The sequence below is a fragment of the Manacus vitellinus genome, unplaced genomic scaffold (genome assembly GCF_001715985.3).
Source record: "Manacus vitellinus isolate BGI_N305 unplaced genomic scaffold, ASM171598v3 scaffold_15_pilon, whole genome shotgun sequence".
In the NCBI taxonomy this organism is placed as follows: Eukaryota; Metazoa; Chordata; class Aves; order Passeriformes; family Pipridae; genus Manacus; species Manacus vitellinus.
Window position 1 is genome coordinate 6,088,419 of NW_021939122.1, and position 20,746 is coordinate 6,109,164.

At 40.4% G+C, this 20,746-nt stretch overlaps 1 protein-coding gene across 1 annotated transcript; it reads left to right on the forward strand.

Annotated features, from left to right (window-relative positions):
- The first annotated feature begins 9,884 nt into the window (after nt 1-9,884).
- Nucleotides 9,885-17,511, forward strand: ZNF488 (zinc finger protein 488). The gene is made up of 3 exons (XM_018068939.1): nt 9,885-10,103; nt 13,934-14,162; nt 16,084-17,511. Exons 1-3 carry the CDS (start codon nt 9,888-9,890, stop codon nt 17,250-17,252), a joined length of 1,614 nt encoding a protein of 537 aa, XP_017924428.1. The 5' UTR covers nt 9,885-9,887; the 3' UTR covers nt 17,253-17,511.
- Nucleotides 17,512-20,746: the final 3,235 nt, after the last annotated feature.

Consider the following 20,746-nt stretch of genomic DNA (forward strand, 5'->3'; position numbering starts at 1 on the left):
AGGCCTGGAATATGAAATACCTTGTGCTCTGAACTGAAATATATCCATACAGTGTACTGCACACACAGGTGTATAAGGAGCTGAAATTATGTTAATTCATAACATTTACAGTCTGATAATCCTTAATACTGGATGAAGAATTAAAACATGTTCCCTTTATCCTACAGAAACCCTCTTTTTTAGGTCTTGGGCCTTGAAACCACAAGAGCAAAGTGGTGGACAAGGGTACTGTTCTTCCATTAGACAGAATAGCTGTAGTCCAGTGAAGAGTCAACCCTTCACACAAAAATAAAGTCTTTGAAAGCCAGCAGACTACAGAGCTGTAGTCATCTTTTTATCCACAGGTGGATTGCCTGATTTATGAATGATTTGTACAACCCAGTACCATCCAACAGGGTTCATTAGATCAGTTACAGTGCTAGACAGAAGAACTAATTCTGCCCCTGGGACCAACCCAACTGGAAAGAAACACTGACATTTTTTGAAACATGTACCAAGTCTGTCTGAACCACAGGTATTGCAGAAAATAAACTTATTTTATTCTTTCTAACTGATACGGCTTGGTATTACTGTTGCTCATTGTTCAATTTGAAACATCAAAAGCCCTCCCAGTGCCTGCACTGCATTTCTTGTATTTAAGCCCTGTGAAAGGTGGAACAGAGCCCTGAATGAACCTGTTGTTTGTGTTCCACTAGACTGAAAACCTCCAGCTAAATCAAAGAAACCTTCACATAGAACTATGCAGATATTGTTGCATCACACATCCCAACAAATCAGTGTTAACCAGGCCTTCCAGCTATGTGGGATATTGCATTCCTTTCCTACCTACCACATTTCCTGCCATGGAAGACAGTGGCAGTAGAAATAGGGCTTCGATGTGGAAAGTCCTAAAAATGTAAGGAAGTTTGGTGCTGAACTGCCATTTGAAAGTCAGTGGGGCTACGGTATGTGACTCTACTGGGACTTCATCAAATCTCATCTGTTTTGTCATCAGGCTAGTTGTGATGCTCAGGCTCAGGGATTTTGTTCCTGGACTTCAGGTAGGGACTGGAAATTGCATCCTTGTGGTGGTCTTGGACTTAAAGCACATCTACCTTGGAGAGGCAGCTCTGCGTGTCTGTGGGGCAGCTACCATCCATCAGGAGAGAGCCCACTTCAACTTTCCCTGTCCTCAGAGAAAATAAGAAGAAACTTGGAGGCTTTTATTTTAATCTGCACTTCCTAATGGCTCCTGTATGTCACAAGACTTGCTTAAAGCACATATGAAGTTAGAGGTGTTTACTCATTTTCAAGCAGGGAGTTTAGCTCTGTCTTCTTCATTATTCCCACTGAAGTTTGAGAGATTGTTCATAATAAAAAGCTTTGGCAGCTTCATGATTCACTAGGTTGGGTATCCAGCCAAGATATAATGATGGTTCATCAAGAGCTGTCAGCTTACATTGCATGTACTGGGGATTTCAGATGATAGAAGACAATCTGAAGACCATAGAGCCTTAAAATAGTAAGAACTGGAGAACTGCTCCCTGAAGACATCATGACGATACAACAACAAAATGGTGAGCACCCATAAGACTGGAGGCCTCTGATTCACAGTAAAACCTCAAAAAGGGCCCAGTTTCAGGAAGCTCAAAGTAGACACAAAGCTTTTCACCTTGAGCTGCCTCGTGATCATTTCAGAGGACGTCAGGCAGTGAGTTTCCCTGTTTCTACTCATTATTTTTAGAGGCTTGCCAGATTAGAGTTGTGCAGCTGCTGTACAGAAAAGTATGATGAAAGAAAGCTGGGGAAGCCTGGAATGCCAAGGAAAAATCATTTTCATGCATCAGGCTAGTTCAGTCCCAATTTTATTTTTCTGTCTTTAGATTCAGTTCATTTCTTCGGTCAGCAAATTCCTGCTTGATGCTTATTGTTGTATTTTCTTCTGCTTCTTCCCAGATGCCTAGCTCAGGCAAGCTAGTCAGGCAAGCATGACTGAATCATGCCATATGTTCAAATGAGCAGTACATAAGAGCTGTGAGGAACTGAGAAGAGAGGTACTCACAATATGCCCCAGTTGTAGCCCTGGACAGCAAAACAAACAAACAAACCAACAGACAAACAAAATTAACACAACAAAAAACACACCACCAAGTTTCCACAGGTTTTATTATCATTATCTCATTTACTTAATCCATGCTAATTGGGCTGTTCTAAATGCATAGATGGGACATGGCTGACTGGCAGGCAATGATCCTCCTTGGATCAGCTGCCCTCTTTCTTTTATGCAGAATCGCTGCTGGCATCCAAATTTGTGACCAATAAAAAGGTGAGGATGACAGAGCATACTCAATGCTTAGAAATTCAAGGTATATTGTCTTATGGGCTCTTTCTCAAAGATGGATGCATTGCTAAACTTGAGACTCAAAAATGAGTGACATATGACTAGTTTTCTTTCTTAAAATTAAGAGCAATTCTTTCCTTTCTAACATAATCCAAGATCTTTACATACTCTACTTGGGATATAATGTCTGTCTGATGGGTAGCAAACCCCCAGATGGCTTTGTTCATCCCAAACAGGCTGGGAATGGCAGCACATAGATGTATCTGCCTTTCCTCTCCATGAATGTTTGTAAAATTTTCTTAATGTGTGCAGGATTTTCAGCACTAAAGGTACAAAGAAACCACTTCATGCTCAAAAGGAAACAACTCCCAGTGCTGCACCCAGGCTGAAGCACATAAGCTCTGTCTTGCCATGGCAGTGAGCTAAAAGAAATTACTTGTTTGGACTTTTCTTGCTTTTAAAGGACTTCTCAGCTTATAATTTAATTTAGGAAACAGGTTGTGATTTCTTTTAGGATTTATTGTGTGGGTTCTGGAATTACTTATTTTACCTTTTAAAAGAAAAATTTTGATTTCCCACCAGTATCCTTCAGTTTTAGTTTTGATTCTTCTCCTTTGCAGTTCACAGCTTAAATAAAAAAGTGAAGAAAACCTTCAGAAGAAAAGCAATTGTATAAAACCCACAGATGGATTTTCTCACTTTTCCGTCTCTGATTCCTTTGAAATTTCCTTCATACGTTAAGAATCCTCAGTTCCTTATAACAACAGAGAATAATAAATGCTGCAGACAGAACCACTCTGTCTGCATCAGCTCAATTCCTTTATTATCTGTAGTTTATTGTGCATGACACTGCATGTCTGATCGTGGATTCCTCAGACCGACAGACCTATCGAAATCAAAGGCAGTTTTGGCAGCGGCCACAGGAGTGCATTGGCACAAAGTCACAGGTTATGCACTTCAGGGAAAATACCGTCACACTGCTGAGCAGAAAGGAGTAAGTTAAAAGGTGAAGGAAATGATGGTTCCAGTATTTAATATTTCACCTTTTTTTTTTTTTCTTTCAGTTTTGTTGACATTGCAAGTGCAGAGGTATACCCTTTACATTAATCTGTGCTCTGGAAAAAGTCTGAGACTCTGGGATGATGCTTTCCAGGATTAAATACTTTATTTGTGTTTTTTTTTTTTAGTAACTTCCGTACCATTTTCTTTTCCGCCTGCAGTAATTGCTTTGAAAGTGATATAACTATATGGAAATAAATCTACAGTTAGAATGGAATGTATTGGCAAAATAGAAAAAGCTACTGACATTTTTTAAAATCAAATTAATTTAAGAGAAACAGTTTTTATTATCTTCTTCCATGTATGATTGTGAAGAGCTGAACTACCTTCTTTCTTTCACACTTGCATAGTTGATCATAATATTAAGCAAGGTTACCAGTGTCTTTATGGTCACCAAGAAGCTCCAAATGATGCCACAGTTCAACATTATCACTGTGGCAAGGAGAATCAGGTCAGATCCTCTGAAAATAGGATGTAGGTGAGTCCTTGCTAGAATTGGTCTTTCTACATTTGGGAATTTCCAGACGTTTTTCAGAAGAGCTTGCAGTGACATCTGAAGGCCATACAGTAGAAAGTCAGGGATCTGAAAATTCCTTTCTCTCTTTTCCTCTCTAGAAACATGTTTTTCTGGTGAGGTGTGGGAGCTACGTAAACATTTTTCAGGAAGGCAGGAGAGGTAATCTTATTTAGTTAATGGTATAATATACATGTGCTAGGAAATAGGGAGAGAGGAGGAGGCGGCTATCTGCAGAGCTCCAGCTTGGAAGAACACTTAGGAAACCAAAAGATGACTGACAATTTATGTGCTACTCTGGAAGCAAGCAGGCTGTGAGCACTTGCTGTGAGCACCATCTATTTCATGTGCTTTTTGATGGAACATCCACAGTTGCATAATCCATAAGGAGTTGCCTGCCTATAGGTGCTTGTTCTTTGACAGATCTGTCACACTTCTCAGAAATCAAGATGCAAAATCCATCACTCAGGGACATGGTATATGTGTATCAAATACTCTCTGGGGGATGAAGAGTCCATTAAACAGCAAGTCCCTAAACTCATCCATATGAAGAATTCACATCTGTGACAGATAGAATATGGAGAGAACCCATCGTCCAAAGGTGATCTGAGTCTAATGTGCTAGTAAAGCACTATAAATATTAATTTTATTTCACCCTCTCAGAGACATGTGTGGGTGAGCCCAGAGGGACAGGAACTGCTTATGCAGAACATGAGTGAGAATTGCAGGATTATGTTGTATGGGTGGGATCATGTCTCTGGGAAGCGATGGCATTCCCAGCATTGGCACTTTGAGGCAAGCATGTCATTGCCTGCATGATACAGAGTTGAAGATATGACCTTCACCATGAAGCTTATAAGAGAGTCCTGTGAAGTTTGCTACATAGTAGAAGAAGAGTGAATTAGTCATATGTAAAGAGCTAGTGAATCTGTAAGAAGTGAAAGCACAGCAGAATTACTGCTCCTTAGAGGAGGTAGCCAAACTACAGAAATCAATAACATAAGACAAGAGTAATCAGTTGACTGAAGTCTTGAAGATTCTCTGTTATGATAATTTCTCTGTTCTTTGCTCCCTGGAAAGAATATAAGCAATTCACCTACTTCAACCTGTCAAAGAAAAATGCCAGGCATTCTAGTATACCTTTTCAATTTCTCATTATGACTCCATTTGTAGATTCTTAATGACTTTCCTTAGACTATGAAGACTGTTGGCAAAGATGTGAGATTTGTATTGAGACCAGATTTGTAATTAAACAAGAGCTCAAGTACTGGGTTCATGGTTTGGTGTAGAAAGCTCATTCAGATTCAAATATGAGGTTCCTGAAAACTAAGGGGAAAAAAACTCCCAAGCATCTTGGCTGTGGCTGAAGTTTTTGCTTTAGATTATAACCAAATGAAAAGCATGTACTTCCATCCAAATTGAGAGGTATTTGAGATTTATATTCTGGCCTACTTACACATGATCTTTCTTTGTTCTAGCTCATTTCTGTCATCTGTTTTGAGTGCTGCATGCTTTGCTGCTCTTCTAAGATACCTGTTGGTGTTTTCAAGGTATGAGGTTGCATTGACTGTTATGCAGCTGCCTTCTGCACTGGCAAATGCCATAGTGTAGTCATACACCTGCTGACCCTCTTTGAGAATCCAGCAGATGCCCTCTGGCAGCAGTAGGATCTGACTTTGCACACAGCTGTCTCTGGGTTTGCAGTAAATGGTGGCAGGACTGAAAAGAGCAGAACTGTTAGGGCCCAGGGCAACCTCATGCCCATACTCTGTTGAGATTTATTTCTGTAAAGTGTCAATGAGTATTTGACTGGAATTACTGGGGAAAGAACACTATGTGGATTTAGACTTGGGATACTGCTAAACTTTCCTGAGCTTTGCTGAAAAGGCAAATGTGTGCATTTTCCAGACACCACCATCCTCAAACTCATGGGACAAAGGTAAAATCTGTGTTAGTAAACTTTCTGTAAAAGTGTCACACAGACTGATAAGTTTCTTTAACAGCAACAGCCATTAAAAAGTCTTGAATTACATCTTGAAATGTAATTTAAAAAAGTCTGCAGTGTAGAAATGCATTACCTAGGTTGTCTGTGGGTACCCTCTTTTATGCTGGAGCTGCTGAGTTCCACACTCCAGCCACAGTATTGCTGTGATGCCAGTAAAGCTTTTATAGTTTTATACCTCTTACTCCTGTTGTCCATGGTCCTTTTACCTCCCTTCAGCTCATCTGTTCTGGTTTCCTTGGCTCCATCAGAGTTCAGAAAGTAAATCAATTAAATTTGTTTCTCTCCTCTGAAATCATGTTTCAAAACTCAGTCTACTTTTGAGAAAGTCAGTATTTCAGTTCTCCAGGATTAAGGGCTGCAGCTACCTGAGAACTCCCTACCACTGCTTACCTTTACAGGAGGCAAGACTTGTTCCAGTATTGTCCTGTGGATGAATCTCCACTTTGGAATGGAGACCTCTGAGGACAGGTCAGAAAGCCCACAGGACGCAGCACAATCCTTTGCAGAGGTAGCAGCTCATTTTTGAAAGTAGTACAGTGATGTGTGCTTGCTCTTGTCCCTCAGCTGATGGACTTGCCTCTGTAGCAGAAGCTGAAATCTACTCGGTACAGAGGGAAGAGTTTTCCTAATGCTCTTTGAAGACTGTAGAAAAAAAGATTCACCCTTTTTCTTAGTAATGTTGCTGAGTATCCACACTCTCCACTCTGAATACGAGCAGCACATCTTCAGCCTCCCTTCGCTTTTTCAAAAAGTCAGCACTGTAAATTTAAATTACTCTCCCTACCTGACATAACGGTGACCAGACCCTATAAAACCCAGTACCCGTGGAGACACCTAACCTCCTCTTTGAGCAGAGGGTGGCAGAGAGAATGATCCACTCACGAGAGAAACGAGTCATGCCTGACGGAGTGCTCAGCAGCTGCGGCAATACCACACACCAACAGCACCCGGGACTATGGGATGTCCTGTGTTGCTTTGTCTTGCGACACTGTGTTATACTGAGATCTGTCACTAGATGGTGCCTTCGACAAATGATTGGAAAGATTGATCTTCCCATGCGGAAAGCTTTTGGCCCAAGGCTGACCTTAACAATTCCATATGCTGTGTAATCCTTTTCATAACTTTTCACAAAGTTGACCCTTCTGTGCAGGAGTTGAGTTCCGTGCTTCCACAGCTGCTGAAGTGGCACTTTGAGTCTTTGGCATTTATGCCTGTAGATTTGAGGGATTTTTTTTTTTTTTTCTGAACACAGATTAAGTTAACAAGTCACTTAGAAAAAAACAAACTTTAATGTCATACTGAGTTTGAGGGGTGCATAGAGGAGGTATGTTAGGAAGTATCTGATAATCCATATTATCCTGCATTTCCCATATCCCATCAATATGGGTAATTAAATGGAACTGAAGACATGCACATATTGGTTTATTTGCTGGAGAATAAATATTGATTTATTGTCCCATGGCCATTTACCTTTGCCATAGGGCAGTGCTCCTAATGAAGCTTTCCTTCCCCTCCCCTATGAGACAGGAAGAGACTCCTGTGTCCAGGGGATTAGTGCGTGCCCATCCCTTCGGGTGTGTCGAAACCCATCTGTATTCAGGATTTGGGGCAGGGCAGTGGGCAGCACAGCAAGCAGCACACGCCTTGTTGGGAACTGTTGACACCTTCGCCAAGGAACTCAGAAGAAATGTCAGGGTTGGAGGTGTGGGCTGTGGGTGTGCTTTTCGAGGTGATGGTTGCACACCTATCTGGCAGGAAACAGTGCTAGAGCGTGTCGTACTCCTTGGTGAATCTTTCTTTGGGGTGCGGATTGCATTAGGGATCACTAGGTGGTGCTGTTATACATCAATCTCACAGCTTCCCTTGGTACCCGCACATTTTCAGCCTTTGGAGAAATGGTTCTTGTTAGGGTTGGGTTTACGTTAATCTCTGAAAAGCTGCTGAAATAGAGAAAGGGAGGAAGCAGCAGTAGCTGGCTGGGAGGGAGTGTAGCTTCTTTAAACCCTCGTATATGTGCTTGGGCTGAGGTTTCTGGAGGAAAAAACTGACTGCACATAGGTAGCATGCATCCTCTTCCAATGAGAAGTGTGTGTACTCAAATCCTTCCTCATTGAAAGCTTCATTTTGAGGGCCCCGGTTTTCTGCTTCCCCTGGATTGCCAACAGTATGTCAAGGTACAGCACTATCTTAGTTTACATGAAAAAATTCAGATGAATTTCACGGAAACGGAAATCTTAGTAAGAGGTGTTGCCTTCTAGGGTCATAAGTGGATAAGTAAAATAATGTCAGAAGAGATTAGGAATTTCCTGAATGTGAATTCTTTAGAAAATAAAATGGCTCAGGTTACAATTTGTTTCTAAACTTATTTAGAGAGACTTTTAAGCATTTTAGATATCAAATTTAATTTCTGATTGGTTTGAAACTTTTATTTTTGGTATTATTTTAAACAAATATGCCTTGACTGTTTCCATTTATTCATTGATATATTTTAAATTGAAACAACCACATACATATGAATACATTGTATTGATTTAGGTAGATTCCATATATTCTACAAATGTACACATATATCCCGTCATTTTGTTTTCACACCAGTAGTAACTTTAGGAAATGATTGGGAAACCAGGAAGTGAAACTTACCATTAAAAGAAAGCAGAAACCCAGTCTATCCTTCTCTTAGTGACTAATCCCTGGCAAGCCATCCAGTCTTTTTTTTTTTACCTGTTATATCCCACTCTTTGCCTTGGTCATCTGGTTTAGGCCTTCATCCATCAGATGTTTACTACATACTGAATATGTGACCATGTATTCTAATATTTTTAGGGTAAGATCTTAAACCTTGCCTACAAGGAAAAAATTATAATGAATTAACCATACTGAATTAGAAATTGATTTAGTTAAATCAGTGGAACTCTCCTGAGCACATTATACCACTTCAGTTTAAGTAGTGAGTCGGTGAGTAACAAATCAATTCTGATGTCAGAGAGTGAGAAAGATTAGACTAGATTTTCAGCCCTTCTATCTCAGTATTTATTAGGCTAAGGCATCTTCAGGGCTTGTTGCTGTTCTCTTTAATTTTCTCTGCCTAATGGACCTGATCCAGCTCTTGATGGCATAAATGAGGGGTTTTCCATGACCTCCAGCTGGGAGCTGGAGATGGCAATATCTTTATTAAAAACCTAAAGAAGCTTAGAATGACAGATAACTCAAACCTGCCTCCTCACTTCATATTGAGTTCACAGATTGTGACTTGCATTGCAGAACTTGCCTCTGCACTGAAAAATATTCTACATTCAGGGCAGGAAAATTCATCTTCTACTAACATTGTGCTAAAAGTGTTGCTATGCAAATAGTCATAATCTGATTTGATTTTCTCAGCAACAGCTGATAACATATATTGAGATATAAAAATATTTTTCATCCATCTCCACAGATTTTGTGCATTCAGGTTGGGTAGACTTGGGACTTATTTCTAGTTTTGTGTCAGCTTAGCCAGAAACTAGACTGATGTTGCACTCAAATAAAAAAGCACAGCTTTTTAAAAATGTATTTCAAAAAGTGCTTGCTTTTTTAATTGCCTTTCTCCTTCTCTACCTTTCTTCACACCTCTACAAACTATTAATAATTAAGAAGGATATCTGAGAACGTGCTGAACAAGAATATGCTGAGTTCTAGTTACTGAAAATTCTCCTTACTGTTCCCAAAGCGTCTTATTTCTGACTGTAGAGAGTAACAGTTGAACTCTTGGAGTGTCTGCCTATTCCAGGAAGAGTAACTCACTTGTTTACAAACCTAAGATTTTGGTTTAGTGCAAAGTAATCTTTCTCTTTCTAAACTGGATGTTGTAATGCTTAAACTCTGTAACCAACAATGTCCTGGCATGCTCTTACAATTCACCTATAGTCCTGGAAGTCTCTGTATTGTAAGTAGTGATGCCCACTTCCATCTCTATTCCAAATGTGATTTTTTGTGTATTTTATAGGTTTATAATGGAACTTACATCTTTGCCTAAATTCCTTTGGACAAGTGACAACAAGCTTCTGCATCACCATTTTCCGGACATATTGGCTACTGTTCATACCACACAAGACATTCCTGAAGAAGTCGTTTTTGGACCATGCTTGCTCCAGAACACCCTGCTGGACACTGTAGCTTTTATTGCTCTCAAGTGTTCTGATAGACGGAACATCCACTATGTATTTAAGGTATGAGAAAACAGTGTTTAATGTCAGTCATATCAAAAAGAGCTACACCATCTCTGAGAAGGTAACTTTTCTAGGGGTAGGCTTTTTGTTTTGTTCAGTATGAGTAACAGCTCCTTCAGAGGGGAGAAGTAGTCAATTCATTTCTGATTTATGAGCTGTAGATTAGAGGGACCTCAGTGAAAACTGTTTCCTTTGCAGGAAGAATACAAAGTTCCACTTCTAGGCTGACGATTGATGATCTGCTTCAGCACTGGTGTGGACTAGGAGGGGAGAGGGACAAATAGTTTAGAAACCTCACACTCAGGTTTCATCCTTACACAGGACAAAGGATATTTATCAGGTGTGACAACCCTGTGAGAACAGAGAGGGAAAACTGTGGCATTGCACTGATTCATGCAGGTGGTGGATTCACAGCATTTATTGACAGATCCAAGCAAGTGCTAACACAGTTTGCTCAGTTATCCATAAAAGTGAAATCACCTAGTCCACACAATCTTCAGGCAGCCACAACTCACTGCTGTTAGTACATGGACCTCCTAAAGTTACCTTAGATATGTATGTCTGTTTTAGAGCTACACTTCTCAATCACTGTAGAGAAGGCAGAAACCCCAGGATTGTGATGGAGCGTTAACTTTCTAACTTTATTTACCAAAATTTTTTTGTTCCATAGCCACTGTTTATCATAACATTTTCATTTGAACAATGCATATTTCGTGCTGGCCTGTTACCCTGGCTTTCTGGGTCTTGGAGTGCCTTTCAGTCACCATTGGTCTAGATGAAGATGGGGAGGTAGTGTTTTACGGTGTGAGGAAAGCCAATTTCCCCCATTCCATGGCATGGATGGATCTGGGAGAGATCCAGGTTCACTTAAGAGTTCTCTGCTCTGGAGGAGAGAAATCCCAGTGTGTGTGTGTAATATGGAAGATACAGTTGTTGGGATATACCTGTTTTACACTTCTACTTTAAACAGAGTAAGAAAGAGAGTAAAAGGCTTCAGGGTTTATCTGACTGTTTTGAGTCTGGCTCAAGTTTGCTTTCTTGGACAGTGTTATTAGCACTCCAGGAGATCGACGAACTCTTTGGAGAGAAACCTGTCCTGAAATGAGGCTTTATTTATGGAATATGTCAGTATTTCTCCTGGGAGTTTTGAATTACTGTAGACTCAAGAAACAGCCTCAAAGGGTTTCTACATTGGAAGAGCCCTCTGGAGAGATGGCTTTAGTGTTTTTCTACACTTGAGCTAAGTAATTGCTATGCAGCAATGAAATTGGATGCCTGAGTTGGCTCAGATCTCTGTCTTTTGGCAGTAAATGCATGGAATTCTGTGCAAGTAGCTGTTTTAGATGCAATCGGTAGTCCCATATCCTGTTAACTACTCATAATTAAAAGTAAACCTTCCAGAAATCAGGAACTACTGTTAAGCTCCTAACTCTGTGTAGTCAATTAATTAACAATTCAATCATGATACTTTGTTGTTATCATGGCACGGAAATGCAGAACAAGAAATGAGTTTTGCTCTGCTGGCTATAGTACAAACAGAATACACACAGGAATAATTTGGCAAGAATTTGGGAATATTATTTCTTACAATGGTTCATCTTCGGCTTTTTTGTTTAGACCAAAAGGGAACTCCATAATTTTTCTCTCATCCACTTGGAGACCTTAATTTGAACTCCTTGGCCCAATTTATGCACTTGGGCAAAGCAAATGCCTTGGCAACCCTTGGCACAGGTAGTTCTTTCCAGCTGAGTTCCTCTACCCCTTACAGCTTCTTGTGGGTTTCAAGGAAGAGTCATATTCTCTCCGTTCTCCTCCAGTCTCTCCCAAGGAAGCCACATTGCTTCCATAGCCCAGCTATGATTGAGCCTGTTGGGCTGTGAAACCCTTTCCTCCTATATGGGTGCAAAGGATTCATCTGAGGGATTGCCATCTCCAGAACAGGGTGGACTTGCTGGGTTTATTATAGTGACTCTAAACACACGGAAAAACTAATGCTGGTGCGTGCTTCTATTTGGCAGCACCCAGATCTTATGTCTGGTACTCCTCCGCACTTTCTTTAGGCTCACTCAGCTCTTTCCCTGGACTCCTGGTTCCTGGAGAAGCTGTGCTCCCTTTGACTTTGCTTAGAGCACTGGGTGGCTGCTCAGTATTTCTGAAACACAGCAACTAAAATATGACAGCCTCTGTCATAGCTATTAGTTACAACCACTGTGTGTGGGTGTTCTTGTGTCGCTGTCAGACACTTGTATTTCTCAATCATTGTTAATTACTGTGGCATTTAGAGAGAACCAGTTACAGGCCATTCTAATTTATTTTCTCCCTTATACTAATTAACTCTCATCCTAATGGTCCCTTAATGTTTCATTCTTGTATCCAAGCTACTAATGTGATCGTACTCTTCCCGGTAGGGAATAGTCAGTTAAAACTAGAGAAATAATTAGCCAAAATACTGTTTTTGATACCAAACACCACTGAATGGCTGCCCTGCAATTAGTGGAAAACAAAGAGCTATACATTGCTTGGGGTGAAATTTAGATCATACTTGTCATTAGACATTTTTCATTTTCAAACTTTTTCCTTTCTAAACAATGACTTAATGCTTCAAAAATTAGTTGAGGCTTTTTATACATGTAAATGCTGCCCTTGATCGCCCTGTGTTTCAGCCTTCAAGCTATGAAAATCTTCCCCATCTTTCAAATACTGCAGAGGGCATAGATCTGCTGTGGTAAACAGCAAGGAAAAACCTATAAAGAAATAAATCAGTCCCTATTCAGTGTAATAAACTAAGATGGGAGTCACACTGAAAGAGGAAGACCAAGCCAAATGTTTTGTAGTTATATTATGTCCAGAGCATAGTCAGCCTGTGACTAAATGACTCAGGAGTCCTGTGGATAAAAGTTTATATGTGACTGAGGACTACACTTTAATACACACAGAAGAGAACTTTAAATAGCAGACTTAATATTATTTTTTAAACTTTTTAGTGCCTGACCTTACAACCTAAGAAATTATTTCATTAAGAATACTGATCTGATGAGGTTTTATCTGTTTAGATACCTTGAAATGAATTTAATTATTTATCAAAGGTAAGAATATGAATATCTAATTTTGTTTCTTAAAAAGGAAAGAAATCATATAAGTGCTTCTTGGTTATATTTAATAAAATCTATGTTTTATGTAATCTAGCCAAACAGATATGCAGATGTTATCTAGTTGGGATGTTGAATCAAATAACTGAGGGTTATTCTTATACCTCCTGATCCATGTCCTCTTATGTCAGTGAAAAACTCCACATGCATCTACCAAGAGTGTGTGGAGTGTGTGTTCATTTTCAGTCTCTCACTGCATTGATCCAGGGGTCTGCGCATCTCTCATCCCCCCAGGCCACAGCACCCTGACTCGTATCCCATTTTCCCATGAGACTGAGACCCCTTCTTACAGAGGATCACACCTTCTGTACCTCTGTGATCCACACCTGGCACTGTCTCATGAGATAACCTGCAAAGGACAGAGAACATCATCCTTGCCATGAGTGGGCCAGAGACTGACCAACATACCATGGCATTGCCATGAGATGTTACACATGAACATTGGTGTCTCCTTCTCTTTCCCATGCAGCTGTATTCCCAGAGTTCTTAGCATTCACATAGGGGAAGCCTTTTCCCTATGATGACTTTGGATTTGCTGACATGGGTGTGTGTATCGGGCTCGCAGCTTTGTCATATTTGCTCAATATAAGGCAGAAAACAGGCTTTGTTCTTGAATGTGATGGAAATCTTACTCTGGCTCTCAAGACCTGTAACTTCCCTTTTATGTGTCCTGTCTCACAGGTAGACGTTACGTCTGTGCACAGTCCCACAGGACTGCCTTGGATGAGACTTGTACAAGCAGCTGCCAATAGCAAGGAGCAGAACTTGGAAGCTTACTTAGAAAACAGCCAGTTATATTATCGCTCCACCAGGAAAATCAGTAAAAACGAGGAGTTGCTTGTCTGGTATGATGAGGAGCTTTCCAGCCTCTTGGGTTTCAATGAGATAAAACCTCAGAGTCCCCAGAATGGTAAGTACCAAGTTGCTGACTGCAGGGGTCACTGAGGGCAGAAAGTGAATCTACAACTTCTTTAGTATGCGGTTGTTTTGTAATAAGTGAAATAAAACTTGTCTAAATCCTTAGCTGGTCAGCTAAGAGAAGAGATCTTCTGCTTTGGGGATTGAACTGGAGGCATAGAGCAAGAACAAATTTGCAGTTCTCAATGCCATTTTCATTCTACTTTCTAGCAGAGGATGGTGCACTAGGGATTCATGCAGAAATTTTTGAGCTATGTAATGGAAACCAGTGCACCTGACTAACTTGGAATCCTAAAAGTCTAAATTATCAATTGGAAATATGCCTTTTTTTAGCTCATTGAGGAATCAGGTATAGGCCAGTGTTCAGCTTTAATCTTGTAAATGACCAGGGCTATAAAAATGCATAATAAACCCGACAGTACTGCATACAGCAGTCTGCCTGTTTGGTGTGGGATACAGTGGGGAGGAGGAAAAGGGCTTGAGTTTGTTTCTAAGATATTGGTGAAAATTCATTGCTCCAAAGGAAGTTTACCTGGCAGTTGTTGAAAAAATAAACATCTACATTACGTAGACACCAAGAAAATCAGTCAGGTCCATGCCAAGTCTGACTACAGCTATCATTTGCTCCAAACTTTATCTAGTTAGATTGGAACAAAACCCTTTCTACATTCCCTGTAGTTGGTTTGTAGAGGTTGGTTAGTAAAGGTGTAGGCTGGTAAAGGTATGAATTGGCAAATTTATATGATAATGTGCTTTTCTGTAAATTAATATTAAATTAATAGAGACACATTCATAGGAGGAACTCACTAAATAATTCTGGCTGGTTTTAGTGTATTCTGTTAGCTTCTGCATAGACACACACTGTCAGCCCTTTGGATTCACCAGGGAAAAGTGTTATCTGCACAAGAAACTTTAAACTAGCAGATGTAATGTTCCACCCAATACAGCAGCCTTATTTTCTTACAGAAAGTTCAGTTTCTGTAATTTGGAAAGTGATCTGAGCTACGCTTAGCCCAAAATTAGGAATCTGTGGTACTACTTAACCAATCTATGAACTTTCCTATGTAGCCGAGGCCTCAGGTGCTGTCTGGCATCATTTGCATTTAAAAATTGCTGTGTGTTGTGAAATAACATAGCATGGATATAGTTTGCAAAGGTTAAGAGGTACCGTACATGTCTTGGTTGCTGAATTATGTATCATCTGTTCATGGCAATCAATCCTCCCAGTGAACCCGAGATACAGTAGGTCTGAAGGCCAGAAGGAAACAGTGTTCCCCATTCCTCCTGCACATCACTGGCATTGTTTCACTTTGAACATTATTTTCTGTGCCACAGACGGCTGTGCCTTAAGGCATATAACAGCTTGCCAAATGAGCATGAGTAAAGGCTTCAGGCTAAGGTCAGATGATTTGTGAATGGTATTAAACTTCCAGAATATCCTAAAAATAGAGGCTCGGGTCAAAATCTTTGAATCCAGGTCTAAAACACATTATTGCTTGGATACATAGAGTTTAACATTTGTCCTGTATTAAAGCCAATGACTTAGTTTAGAAATGTAGACCCAAATCTGGGTTCAGACTTCAAATCATCATAAAGTCTATATGATTTTATCCAGGTCACTGTGTACTGGCCATTTTATTTAATTTTATGTAATATAATTACATTTTATGTAATACAGTTCTGGCTTGAGAGTCTAAATGAAAGCATTTCTGCAAGTAGCATATGGAGGCAAATAAGAGGGAACCATTTTGTATAGCAGGAAGGGACCTGATTCTGCACTGGCATTAGCTTTACCATGTGTGACACAAGAGGTGTTTCTGATTTTTTTGTTTGTGTCAATGACAGGGTCAGTATCTGCATCCATCCACGATTCTGCCTTTGCAAAACTCATCATTTGTTGTCTGTTTCTGCAGAGTTGAGATGCCAAGAATGCGACCGAGTCTTTAAATGTGAGCATTCCTACCTATCCCATGTCCGTTTCCTCTGTGTCCCAGAGAAGAGTGCCCTGCTGTGGAGGAACTTCCAGAACCCTAAGACTGAAAAGAGCAACTTAGCTGAGCAGACCACAAATTTCCACAGTCTGGCAAGGGATCTAGAAGTCAAAATGGCAGCTTGTAAAGATGATGCACATGGTCTTGTTGGAGAAAGGAGAGCAAAATCTGAAGAGGCTGAGAACAACAGGAGCAGGAAAACAGTGTTGTTGGAGAAAACCAATAATTTGACTGAGGAACGTAACTGTGGGGGCAAGGAAGAGGTTGGAGGAGAGCATGCATTGGCTGGTTCTTTCTGGAAGCTTAGTTCAGGGAGGCAGTCAGCTAGGAAGGATGTTTTAGAGCAGAAGCAGAGTGCTTTCACTGAGGTCAGGAGGATGAAGGAGAAGCTGAGGAATGAGAAGCTGAAGGAGCCAGAGCAGGAGGATGGCACAGTCCCAGGTGGTAAAGAGCAGATATCAAAGGAAGTGTTGGTGAACTCCTCTAGTAGTGCATTCTCCTTTGTTTGGCCCACCAGAGCTCGAGGAGAACAGAAAAGTGCTTTCAGCAAACCCAGTAAGCGTCTAACAGAAAGAGCTGCAATAAATTCTTCTCATCCCATGAGTGAGTCAGCAAAGAGCCTGGGGGAGCTGTCTGGCTTCATTGCCACCACAGACATCATGTGCTGCAGCACTCTTCTCAATTCCAAGTTCTTTGTCAGTGATTTGTGTAATGCTCAGATGCTGCAGACAAGCATCACTCGGAGCAATGTTTTCCCATATACCTCAGAACCGTGGCCCAAACAAGCAGGAGGACAGTTACAAAACACAACCACCACTTCTTCTTCCTCCTCCTCCTCTTCCTTGACTCTTCTTCCCCCCACCTTCACATCCTTTGGAGTGGCTGCCCAGAACTGGTGTGCCAAATGCAACCTGTCCTTTCGCATGACATCCGATTTAGTCTTCCACATGCGGTCACATCACAAAAAAGAATACTCCTCAACTGAATCCCAGTGCAAGAGGAGACGAGAGGAGAAGCTAACATGTCCCATTTGTCATGAGTACTTCCGAGAACGCCATCATTTGTCCCGACACATGACTTCTCATAATTAGAGCTGTGCAGACAGATGTCACCAAGGGACTGGGCAGGTTGTATAAAGAAGGGAATCATTGTTCACTTATATACTTTTTGGGTTTACATTAATTTCTTACAGGAAATCACTGTTTACAATAATTTATAATAGATGCTTTGCAAAAAAATTATAAAATGTTTACAAGAATATGAGTGGCTTGTAAGTTTTGAAAACTCAACCTAGCCCTTGTCAACTTATTTTTGAGGAAATAAAATAGTGAAATGAATGTGCATGCAGTGTTACTTTGCAGAGTAGGGAACAAAATTATAGTTTTTCAGACACAGTTTTCTTTGCTTATATTTGATTTGCTGGTGTCTGTGTAGTACAATGTAAATACAGAAGTAACAACCACCTAACTGAATGAGGAACCTTTGAGCACTAAAAAAATCAGAGCTTATATGCTAAGAGAAAAGAAATTACTATTTCTAGCAGTGTTGGTGGACTCTTACTCCTTTATGTTAGCTGAATCAGCTCTCTTACCAGATTTGTGAGCTAAAAACTTATATCTCACTATCTCCTTGGCTTTGAAAGGAACCTGAAGTTAAGACTGTCTGAAACTGTGATCATCAACAACTGACCAGCAGACTGCCAAAGAGGATGTGACTTATAAAGCAGCATATCTGAGTTCTGTTCTAGGCTCTGCTGCTTTTGAAATATCTTTTACAAAGTCAAATCAGCCTGGATCTGTATTATAATGTGACCTGTTGTCAACATTATTGTGTAGACAGGAAGCAAAAATTCTACCCTGAGATGTGCTTGCAAGGTGTGTGTGACTTTAGCAGGCATACAGATCTGATGGGGGTAGAGTTTAGCCTGTGGTTTTCAGGTTTTGGATATACCAAAGGAAGCAACTAGGGTATTTGAGTTACAATTAGCTACTGATAGATAGAATCTGCACACTAATGGTGGATGATAGGCTCTGTTTTGCTAACAGGTAGAATACGAATGGCCTTCACAAAATGATGCAGGCATACATGAATTTTATTGCATTAGATGAGCTTGTCTATCCTCTGGTTTATATGTGGGCCAACTCCAGCTTTTTTAAAAAGAAAGTACCAAGTTCTTTCTATTGCCTCTCCATGAGATTTGAGCTTTGCTGAGTTTCAGAAGCAGATGAGTTTATACTGCCCTGGGTGGGAAGAAGCATTGTCTATTGTTACTGCAGCCCAGCTAATTAGCCTTTCATTACTTTTTAAATCCATTTAGGGGCTTGCTCTTGATAGCTTATGACAATGTGTTCCTGAAGCAATAATTTCTCTCTCTCTTGCATAGCATTTTTTCAGGTTGTCTGGTGTTTTTGTGGCCTGTCTCTGAGCCTCATCTGGTTCATCAAGGGCTATTACTCGCTTCCAGACAATGATCAGAAACCACTCATTTTCCAGCTAAGACTAAAGGACATTGCAATATTCTCTTTATGTTCCACCATACTGATGATGTACTCCAGTGTTTGTCTGCTGCACACTGGACAGAATTTTGAGTTCCCATGACAATGCCTAGTCTGATAATGCAAGTATCAGCACATAAACACATCTGAGCAATAAAAGAGAGCCTGAGAGTCTTAGGCTGTCAGTTGGGACCAACATATTACACTCATTGTCACCTCTTGGGAGATTTCTGTAAGTCATGAGATTGTATTCTTCCCAATGCATTGCTGTTGAACATTAATACACGGTTGTTTCCTGTTGATGTAAACATTTGACATTGCAGGCCAACATTTTTGCAACATAAAGAGATAGAAGTGTTACATTATGCCTTTGAGTTGGATTATAACATAGCTTTCCAAGGTCAGTGGTGGAATCTCTTTCACTGGAGTCTTTAAAAACCAAAACAAACAAAGACTTTGAAACATGGAGCACAGGGAACAACCTTGCATTGAGTAGGGGGGAGATGATGTGGTTTTCTCTTAATCTTTCCATCTCTACTTTGTGTCCAATAACATTTACTGTGTAAGGAATGTATTTATGGCAAGGTTTAATGGACCAAATTTCACTCCATCTGGTTTTACCTGAGTGCCAGCCACTTTACTGTGAAGTCAGTGTCCATAAAGTGTAATGAAGGACTCCATGGTGTAACTGCATTCATCTGTGGTCAGGGTTTTATTTCCCATTAGTAGTTTAGGCCAGATTGTGATCTCATTTATTCCAGTGTAAATCCAGAATAAGTCCATGTTGCTACTTCTGATTTACATTAATTATTTAAGATCAGACCGGTCCAGTATAAATAAGACTAAAGATTTTTTGGTACCATTGCTGCAAAATGTTCTCCTCTGTACTTACTGAAAGATGCCATGTTTTCTTAACAGTTTAATGGTTAGAAACCTAGGTTCAGATTTCTTCTGGAAAAAGATGGGTCCAGCTGTATAGTGCTCCCCAGTATTATTTTGGCACATCACTTCAATATTACCCTGCTCCAAGGGCCTGTTTTTCCAGTGTATTACACCTGGTGTATTATTTACATCAGAATGAAGCACTACCAAATCTAACTGGTTACATGGTTTCACTGATTTTGTGTTGGTACAGCTGATCTGGAGAAAGTGTGGAAAATCAACCACTGATAAACAGCTGCTAAATCTCAAAACCTTCTGATGGTGTGTTAGACCTACCTCCTTAGAGTGCTCACCAGTAATCAGACTTCTTCACTCTACTTATGGTATGAGGCTTAAGCAAGCAGCAAGGTTACGGGGAGAGATATAGCTTTCCTTTATGTCACTGATTTGTTTTCTCTAGGAAAAAAAAAGTGTAAGAACTCTTTCCAGTGTCCTTGTGGGCATATCTCAGCCACAGCAACTTACATACTGTGATGACAAACAATCTAGGAAAGCCTTCTGTGCACAGAAAGGCAAGGGAACCAGTTATGAAAAGTGGCAGAGCTGATTCAAAAGGTAAAAATGAAGAGGAGAGGTTTTTAATCAGCTTTATTTCTGGTACTTTGCTCACCTCCTCCAGTGGCAGCAGCAGTGCAGTTTGGTCCTGGCATTTAAAGATTGAGGATTTTCCTCTTGTAACATGGGAATCACACTGTAGGCAACTGTGTGCAATATTACCCTTGTTCCTTTGGAGGTGGCCATTAGCATAAAAATTGAGTGAACAGATTGCTTCTTATTCTGGGCAGAAGTGCTTTGTGGACTAAGACTTATTTACCACACACAACTAACCAATATGACATCTTGTTGCCTGCTGCATCTGTGCTGATATCGGGGCAAACCCACATAGATGCCAACAGAAGCAGAACTTGCTATGTGTTAAACGAGCTCGTGTGTAAAGCTCCTTGTGCAGGCATGGTGAATGTCTTTTATGTGTCTCAAGTTTAACTGAGTGTCTCATCTAAGCTGGGTTACATAAACCAGGGGGCTTGTCCAAAAATTTTGCAGATTTTATGTCTTTAAATGAAAATATTCGTATTAAAGCTGAGTGAACCAAGTATTGCACAGGCAGAGGGAAGCCTAACGAGACAAAGAAAAACAAACTTCCTATA